The sequence below is a fragment of the Papio anubis genome, chromosome X (assembly GCF_008728515.1).
Source record: "Papio anubis isolate 15944 chromosome X, Panubis1.0, whole genome shotgun sequence".
NCBI classification, from domain to species: Eukaryota; Metazoa; Chordata; class Mammalia; order Primates; family Cercopithecidae; genus Papio; species Papio anubis.
The window spans coordinates 14,959,969-14,970,190 of record NC_044996.1 but is presented as its reverse complement, the minus strand read 5'-3'; the positions used below and the strand labels follow the sequence as shown (position 1 = coordinate 14,970,190).

The window sequence follows — 10,222 nt, the reverse complement described above, 5'->3', positions numbered from 1 at the left end:
ATGCCCCAAAGAACAATTGCAGTTGTCTAGCAAATGCAACGATGTAGAAATTGACAGAGCAGAATGAAAGAGATAATGCTTTAAAAATAATATTAAAGGTAGCTGTTAAGGAATGTAGTAAATGTGGGAGAAGGCACTCAATAAATACATTTTAAAAATTAAACTCAGTTTGGACCCTGCCTAGCTCCCATTCTGGAGAGGTATCTAAATAAATGAATGGATGAGTGAATGTATGAATGAAAATTATCTGGCCTGAGGTCACCCTTTCACTAGGGTTGTTCTGTGGTTCTTGGAGCTAATGCAGTGTCAAGGTGTTGGAGACGGAGGACACCTGTCTTATCTGCAATCATCATCCACACACATTACCACTCAGGAGGTCCATTATCCCTATATGCATCATGTGTTCCAGGGCCCAAAGCTGTGCTGTGTTCTTGCCATGTTGGGGCATGGTTTCTGCCAATGCTGACTAGGATGCTGTTTGCCTTGGCACCCCTCTATTGTCCTCTCTGTTCTTGTTTCCCTGAAGGTACTGCTCAGCAGAACATTGGTCTGACCTGATCTTTGCACTAAAAGATCCTTTCTCATTTCTCCTCGCTGCAGCCTGGGGCATCCTGCTCTTCTAATTTGAGGAAAGGCTTCTGTAATCATGTAGTTCCAAGACACTCTATGCCCATGACACTCCTTTTCCCCTCTCCTCTGAAAACCTACATTCTTAATGATCTGTCTATGGAATAGAAAAGCCAAGAAGCTCTGCAGGCAATCTTATGCTTTCCTGGTGCCATATATTACTTCTCCTAAAGTAATGAGCATGAGGCTGGCCATCTGTTTGAATATGGAGAATATAAAGGGGAAAATGCACCATGTATTAGTTGTCATATCCCTCTCCCCTCTCAGTTCAAAGCCAGTCAAGAAATAAGCCAGACATCAGAGATACAATTTGTGTACTGGACAAATATTTTTAAACATTATGCTCCCCCAGCATTGCTCTAGGCACTAAGAATACAGCAGCACCTGAAGCAGACAAAATAGCAATCTACTATTTGCAAAGATGCATTTTAAAACTTGGCCTAGTCTGAGGCCAAAATGACTTCCTATTCCTTCCCCTCTGAATTGAATTTATCCATTTAATCACAGACTGAGTGGCTAGAAAACTAGAGCCACCCCCTCCACTCTGCCTATCTGGTTCCTTGCCCGCACTGAGCATACTGCAGGAAGGATTTGGGAATGGAGAAAGGAAGGCGATCAGCCTGTAAGCTGGCAGTTCTGAAAGAGGAAGGGCCCAAGTGGGGCTAAACCACACATGTGGAGTAACCCCTTCCTCCAGTCTCACCGGTCAGCTAATTGAGGAGTGGAGGGCAGAAACCTTCTTCCATATGCTTCCTGCAGGAAGACAGTTTCTATTTCATGAGTGGAAGCAGAAGAATGAAAAGAAGGAAAGTCATTTCCTTTGCAATTAATATTGCAGCTTTTTATCCAGAGCTTGAATTATTCTTGAATTTTTAATATGATGTAGGTGAATTTCATTTATCTATGAAATGATATGCTAACTCCTTTATTTAGGTCTTTTTTAATGCTAAGTGTCTTTATTACTAATCAAGAAGGCTGAATTATACAAGGACCTTCTATTTCCATTAATTCAAGTATCCATTAAAAGTTATCAGTATTGCACTAAATATGTTACAGGAGTGACTTCAGATTTGTTTTTCTGCATTTCTTTTCTTCATAACAGATATATAAATGACATTTATAAAGGGGCTGAAATCTAGCCCTTTAAAGTTTCACCTTTATGTTTATACACACTCTTAAAGAGTATAAATCCGAACCTGACTCCTTAAATCCTTGATGTGCTAGTCCCCGGCCTCTTTACCCTCAGATACATTCCTTGCACTTCTTTGCTCTGTTTTGTATTGTTTCTCAGGTCCTCGAGTGAGCTGAGTCTAGCTAATAGAAGGCAGACTGGAGCCCTGGGGACAGAAGGCAGGGTATTTCTGCCTCAGGCTGCATCTCCAATAGTGGCCATGGCTCTGCTGTGGCCCCAGCCGCTGATAGGCCCACAGTGATTCCGACTTCTGCCAAATGACCAGGCCATAGGCTCCAGAAGTACATTTCCTTCTATTGCCCCCACAACCTAAGGATGGTTCTGGCATCTGCCTCCTTCTAATCTCTGGGCCGTTTCACAGAAACCCCAATGGACTGTTCCGCTATACTACCTGTGTAATCAATTCCTTGTATTAATTTCATTATTAAAATTAAAGAAGTGTTCTTGTATTCTCACTCCAAGGGTGGGAAGCAGGGGTAGTAAGCTAAAACTTGCCTTGGAAAATACCTGAATAAGTACTGGTGCTGAGGCCCAGTTCAGCAGCTTCAGATGAGATGAAAGGGGAAAAAGGAAAACTTAGGCCTGGGCCATTCTCAGGCCACTCACCTCAACCCTAAAAGCAATGACACAACTCTATCTATGGTTGTATCTGACTGCATCGGATGGGCCCACACAAAAATGACTGCAATAACACTTGCCTTTTGATCATTCCAGAATCCAACGGGGAATGCTTTAAGAGTCCTAGACAAACTGCAAAGTGTAGTATAGCAGCAAACACATGGGTCATACCTGAGCTCAGTCCTGGGAGACTAGCAAGATAATTAATTCATCTGAGCCTCAGTTAATATGTTAATTATCTGGAGTTTAATGATCTCTACAAAAGACTGTTGTGAAAATTAAATAAAGTATATACAAAAGCATTCCGTAAAGTGCTATGCAGATGTTAGCTAGTCTTCTGTATCAGCTTAATGCTTTTTTCCCATTAATATTTTTTAGCTTCCTTGTTTTAGCTTTCTTAACTTAAAATTGTGAAATCATTTCAAAGTTGTAAAAATAGTGCAAACAATTCTCATATACCTCCACTTGGATTCCCCAAAATATATCACATATATTCACAGCATAATTTCAAATTATCAGAAAACATTGATATATTGCCTATATACTGTTATACAACCTAAATACTGTAGTCAAACTTCACTAATTGTCCCACTAATGTTCAATTTCTGGTCCAAGATCATATGCCACAGTTAGTTTTCACAACGAAGTTTTAGTTGTTTTCTTTATCTGAGAGAGTTACTCAGTCTTGCTCTTTTATGATCTTTGTAATTTTGAAGCCAGTGCAGGATATCCTCAAGTTTAATACTAACATTTTGATGATTTGTTTATTCATGCCATCAGGGGTGATATAAAAAAGGAAATACAGTGTCCTAGTTAAGTTCACAGACCCTAATCGGAATACCTGGATTCAAACTCTGGCTTCACCAGACAGTGTAACCTTCAGTATTTTGGGGACTGTGTCCTCATCTGTCAGATGAAGAAACGTCGGTAGCTATCTCCTAGGGTTATTGGAATTACTAAAGGAATGATTATGTGTAAAGTGGTTAGAACAGCTCCTGGCACATATTAAGTGCTCTGTGTTAGCTAATGTGAGGAGGTGGGTTTTGGCAACTGCTGAAGAGACCAAAGAAGCAGCAGGTATTTCAGTTATGTGCATCCTTTGCTCAACCCTGCCCAAAGAGCCAAGGCCAGACTCACTGCCAGCAGGAATTCTGGCCCACCATGAGTGCACTGTTCCTCTCAGCCACAGGCCTGAGCGCTTACTCCCAAGGCCCATGAGATGAGGACTTGCTTGATCCACACTGCAACATTTCTTTTTTTCTTTTTTTTTTTGAGACAGAGTTTCGCTCTTGTTGCCCAGGCTGGAGTGCAATGGCGCGATCTCGGCCCACAGCAACCTCCGCCTCCTGGGTTCAAGCCATTCTCCTGCCTCAGCCTCCAGAGTAGCTGGGATTACAGGCATGCACCACCACGCCCGGCTTTTTTTTTTTTTTTTTTGTATTTTTAGTAGAGATAGGGTTTCTCCCTGTTGGCAGGCTGGTCTTGAACTCCGGACCTTAGGTGATCCGCCCGCTTCAGCCTCCCAAAGTGCTGGGATTATAGGTGTGAGTCACTGAGCCTGGCCCCTGCAACATTTCTTTAGCACAATAGGTATATGCACTAGGAACTGAGCCCATGTTTCCTCGCCCATCAGTTGTTGGTAAAATTGTGTCAAATTAATTTTTTTAAAGTTGCAAAATAATTAAGTCCACTTTTTTTCCCTGACAACTACTCTCAGAATGCAGGCCTTCAGGGTTCATTAGTATGCATCCAGCACTTTGCCCAGGGACACACTCACTGTATAACCATAATGATAACCTCAGCCCTTAACCTCTGCCTGTGCTTCTTGCTGAAGGGGCCAAATCACTCAGACCCTCACAATACTCACTGTATTGGCCAACTGTGGGCAGACTAAGCAGTGAGGTGAAGCGGGAGTTCCCCATAAGGCTGGATGGGGGAAGGGAAGGAAGCTTGAACTGACTGATTCCAATAAGCTAAAAATCACGTTAAGACATCCGTGAAAATGTGGTAAATGACAACCGTTCATTAAAAAATTAAGCAATAAAAAACCCTTAATATAAAAATAACAATGGCTACATATGAATAGCAAATGACATTTTACAAAGCAATTTTGATTCTTTACCTTATTTGCCCTGCCAGACACCATCTTATAGGTGAGAAAGAAAAAGGATTCAGAGAGAAATGTGGCGAAGCTGATACTTTAATTCAGGTTTCACCTCTGAATACAGCACATTTTCCACTTAATGAAAAAGAAGAAAATGCACACTAAATATAGATCAAAGACCAACAGGATTAAAAGACTACCAAAACACAGAGACTGAAATGTAGAAATGCAATGAAACCAGTTTCCGTGAAGTAACTCTGGTTTCTTGGCAGTCAAGGACAGTGAGGTTTTTCAAGAAAAGGGACTTTCACAAGGTCTTGGGTGCAGGCTGAGCAATGTAAGAAGAGGTAGGGAAGTGGTGTGTACACATATACCTTTGGACCAAGTTTCAAGCTACCGTAAAATCCCTTCATGTTTGACTGCTTAAGAATTAAATGAGTTCAATGGGTTGAAGACACAGACCACGAAGACCATACACATGCTACCTTCAATGCACAGGTGGCATCAAGCACACTGCCAAGCACAAAGTACACTTTCAACATGTATTTGCTGATTTGGCTGGACTTTTATCTATGCAGTAACAAGGTACAGTGTTATTAAAAACTCCTACAAATATCTTACCCTCCCCAAATTAGGTATTGCCATAAAATACCAGTTGAACTCATGTAGAAATGGTCAAACTTCTTTTAATTGTGCAGGTCAAGAAGAAATTAGAAACTTAGTTCCCATCAACAAATTGCTTCCACATTATTTTAATGTCAAACCGAGACCTTTCCAAAAAAAAAAGAGGCTGATATATCAATCATATCATACCAAAGTTTATTGATTACATCAAACAAAAATTTCTGTAATGGAAAAGGCAAGTTGCAGTCGTAAAAGATGGCATTCACATTCATTTTAGAAAGCAATAACGTAGATGTAAAAAACTGCTTAAGTGAAAAATGTAATATTACAGTCCCATTTTGCAAGCTGAAAAATGATTTTGTCAACACGCATAAAATCTGCACATTTATATACTGCATGTTATTAAAAAATTCCATCACTAAATTATTATGAATTTTGCAAAGTTAGGCTTACATTTATATTGTTGCTGGTGTATATGTAGTAGATATGGAATGAATGTTTTCAGTTTAGTAGGTAACATCCTCAAACAATGGACAACAGTTGTGAAAGTTACAAAGACATTTTGTTAGCTCAAAATTATTCAAATTATAGGCAGATGATCTTATGATTACATTTTTTTCCCTTTCTCTGTCACAAATAGGGTGATTACATTGTAGTGCCAGGAATACATGGTCTATTTCAAGTTATTCGATCTGCTAACCCCACACTAGCCATTTTTTAGCTCTTCAGTAAAGTATCTTTTAAAAAGGAAAGCCAGGTGCTTCTCAAGGATCTAGGCCATGATATCATATATCATTGCCATTCTGAATTTGAGCTGCAGTGTCACAATGTAATGTGTAGCTGAGACATAACTCTAAATCCCCCTTAATCCTTGTCTTTCTTTCTTTCTGGCTGGAAGGAATTTTACATGCAACCAGTTACTTTTCTACTAGATTATTCTGTTAACTCTTCAATGGTACTGCATTAAACAAGCCTCTCTACTGTGGTTCTCTTGTCTGTATTCACAGTTCCCATAGATTTTATATAAAACAGCAATAATAATACAGCAACAACAACCATAAGAACAAGAAAACAAGCACAAAATATCAAAAGCTTTCCTGGGTTAGACTTTTTAGCTCTTTGGAATAGGCAAAGAATACAGAGACTTTGTTTTCAGCAGCTTACCTCAAATACAGGCTACCAGAACACAGTGCACTTAGGTAAGTTGTGAATGACATGTAACAAAATGCTCAAAAATAATACTGATATATGAGAGCAAATGTAATAATGAAAAAGGGTCCATAATGATGGAATGGCTTCTGATAACTGAAATTATGTCCTTTTCTAGAATTTAGAAAAAAATCATACCTAAACATTAACATAAAATATATGTGGAAGAATCAAATGTGCCATATGGACTATATAAATATAATACAGATTAACTCCAATACTTTTCCAAATCAAGGTACAATATAAACATTAATAATAGTACAGGCATGCCAGAAAGACCAAAAAAAAAAAAAAAAAAAAAACTAGCAGTCAAATAAATATGGTCATTTATATCCAAAAAAGTATGTGTTTAACATTGAATGAAGACATTTCACATTTATGTTTCAAGTGAGCTAATTAGAAGGCTAAATCTTCCTTCTAGCTCAGCTACTCAAGGACTTTACCAAGGTCAGTCTCATGGTTTAGAGTTAGACCATTTCCCTGTCCAAATTAAGAGACAACATTCATCTTCACAGAGTCATGGCTCTACAAGCTGAACCACTGTTTTGGGGTGGATCCTTTCCCCTTTCCAAATTGGCCATGTTTAAGAAAAAGCACTGCATATATGCACAAATGCAATCTCTTTCAAATAAAAACCATCAACAGTTTAAAATAAGCTATTTTTCTTCCTCTTCACATAAAATTATAAAAGGCTGATGTTCAGAATGACCTTTATTTTTATATAACTATGGTTTAAACCACCTTACTGCAGATCCCAGTAAAATCAACACTGGAAAAATCTGTTTATTTCCTAACTACTTTGAGGGGCTACTAAGTGATTGGAAATGTTTTATGCTTTATTTTCAAGTCTAGTAGGCTTACACCCATAAGTGGGGTTTAATTCAGAAGAATAAAAAATAAACAATTTTTTTCTATTCCCACAAAAATACCCGTAAGTTAACACTTTCCACATAAGCGTTCAAGGTATTTTTTTGGCAAGAATATTCTACCAAGACATAAGTAGCACATGGGTAAACAGAAGGGATTAACTATTTTGTCTGATGCATTGATACTATTTAGTCCTTCTGTATTTTCAAGTATTCCTTATGTACTTTTGAAAAACAAAATTAAGATGATCATTTAGGAGGAACAAGAAATGTGATCCAAATAGTCTATTTCTTCTGCCAGGCAAAAAAAGTAATATTAGCAAAATCTATTCATTCTCATTGCATAACTTCTACTTTATACTATTGTATTTAAATCCATTCACAGAGTTCATGGGTTAAAAGAGCACCCATTTGAGTTATATTATTCTATCTAAAGCCAGAATTCTAAGTATTCTTGCTTTCAACTTTCATATAATTCTTAACTTACAGCTTTGGCCATAAAGGCTACTTACAATAATTGTAAATGCTTAAGAGAATCATTTGGTATTTTAATGAACATTTATTGTGAACTCTAGACATGAGAGTGGTTTAGTGTGTTGCATATCAAGTATCCTGAGATGATAACTTTTTGTAGTTTTTTCTTCATGCTTTCTTTTTTAGCTGTAACCACTGTCAGTATGCTTGTAGGACAATAACATAGGCAGTTCAAGATTCGGATTCTGAAAAATGTAAAATATACAGATTTAAAAGGCTTATTTTAATAATGTGAAACCATCTGTTAAGCATTTTCAGAAATAAGTAGTAAATTTTGTTATGAGAGTAAAGCAACTGTCTTAACAAAGTGCCAAGTTTTATTCACATGCAGGGGAAAAAAAGAGTGGCATTATAACCAGATTTTAATCCTTTCTTCATTTGTCAGCTGAATAGATTCAGGCTTGCTTTTTGCTTTTGGATTGTTCCAGGGTTCTCCTAATACTTTCTACCTCTGGGATTATTTACCATAACAGAGGTTTTGCTTGCTATGATCCCTTCTCCTCTAGGCTGGGAGGTCCCTGAAAACAGGAACATTTTATTTACCTTTTATCTCCAGCAGCTAGTATAGTGTCTGGCACACAGCAGATACTCAGGAAATGTTTGACGAATGATTAGATTACTATTTTTCTTGATGTGTTAATTTTGACAGAGGAAGTCTGAAGATATATCCAGCTTTGGAAGATTATTGTGAAAATATTCTTCCTTTTTACTGAAAGAAGCACATTTCCCCCTACAATATGGAAGTCAGTTTTCCTTTTGGTAGATCACGTATCTATGAGTCAACTGATTCTTCTGTTTTTTTTCTTATGCTTCATCTTTTTGGAAGAGAAACCATGGATATTTCCCTATCAAATCTGTAGATTCTTCTCTGTCCTCTAAACATCATCAAATGCTATGATCAGGATGGTGCATGACAGACAAACTGATCATTAAGTGTAAGTCAAATATGTTAAGAAATGGAAGTTGTATGTCAAAACAGGGAGCCTGATTCTCCACTCTAAAACTCAATCTTTTTGAACCTGAGTAGTGGAAGGTCTTAAGTAGTATGCTATTTTCTTCCCATTCTGGGGCACTTCCTTTGCCATGGTTGGACTAGAAGTTCATCAGAATATCTTCCATTTCTATTTATGTTCCACATTCTCCAGAACTGCTAATAGGTTTTCCGGTAGCTCCGCAGGGTCATGGCGGCTCTAACCAAAATGAGGTTGCCATTCATATTAAGAATGTAACTCACATTGAGGAGTTAGGTAGTTTCCTTACTAACCAAGGAACAAACTAGATGCCTAAACTAGCTGCGAATTATTGTCCTTGGAGGAGAAATAATGCCACATGAAAATCTATTCCTGGAAGAAATAACTACATTAAAAATAAGATAATTGTTTTTAAAAAATACTTCCTCAGTTCTATGTTAGACATTGAAGGAGATAAGGCCCTGGAGAGGCCAAAAGCAATAGCGGTGTCTTCTATCCAGCCCAGTCCCCCAAACCACAGACGAAGCTAAAGAGAGCAATCCAGGGGGATACAAAATTAGCCAGAAACAATATAGCTAAAATGCATCACACAGCTTAGAGCAAGGCAATCTGGGACAAAGGGGTCAGACTTTGAAGGTTACTTGTGAAGCAGATTTATTACTAAGGGAAAAGATACACAGGTAAGTTGTTCAAAAATGGGTAAAAGGATGCTAACTGTGGTAAAATGAGTCTGCTTCTAAAATAACAGTGCAGATGCAGACTGATGAACTCCAGGAAGACAGAAGAACCAGTGGATTCAATCCATTAATTTAACTTGTATTCTTTACTAGAGGGTGGCAGAGTTGACAGCTGTTGACAAAAATGGGCCTATGAGGTGGACTCGCAATTATTAGCTTCAAAGTGAACTAACCCACAATTTTACTCGTGATGATCATTAATTTTTATGTGTGCATGAAAGATGGCCCTGCGCTAAGCTGTGTAAAGTTGTTTCTAAGCTGACAAGCTTGGAAGCCTTGTTCATGAATTACTCTAAATTCCTATGGATGGATAAAAGACCTCCAGAGGTCTGGGTTGTTAAAGGCCCCCCTGAAGGAAATACAGACTACACATAAAGGAGTCATTCTGAGTTCAAGGGTCCCTCTCATGGCATATCAATTCCTCCCAAATATTTCTGGGGGTAAATGAAATATATTACAAAGTGAATTTAATCATTTTTGGAAACATTATAATAAAGCATTTTATATCATTAGGCAAGCATCCCCCTGAATGGCTATGAAAGATTTTACCTCTGAAAGTTGAAACATTTAGCTTGAATAAAACTTGACATTAAAAAAGTTATTAGACTGGTTCATTGATATATATTTGGAGATCAGACATTTACAAGGACATAAGTGTATACAGTACCTGCAAACACACAGACACAGCACATGAAAGTACAAACACATTTAGTTATTTTCACATAATTCCCAAGAGAACA

General features: G+C 37.9%; 1 protein-coding gene across 19 annotated transcripts in view; it reads right to left on the bottom strand.

Moving 5' to 3' along the window:
• Window positions 1-5,337: 5,337 nt before the first annotated feature.
• Window positions 5,338-10,222, bottom strand: part of ATP11C (ATPase phospholipid transporting 11C) — a 208,351-nt gene continuing 203,466 nt past the window's right edge. For 14 of the 19 annotated variants that reach the window (XR_004180585.1, XR_004180586.1, XM_031660560.1 and 11 more), the window contains one exon: window positions 5,338-7,959. Coding sequence is in view for 5 of the 19 variants with exons in the window: in XM_031660566.1 (XP_031516426.1) it covers window positions 7,897-7,959 (63 nt within the window). In the remaining 14 variants the exon portion in view is untranslated. The remainder of the gene's footprint in view (window positions 7,960-10,222) is intronic. The other 5 variants (XM_031660549.1, XM_031660556.1, XM_031660559.1 and 2 more) reach the window with 3 other exon arrangements.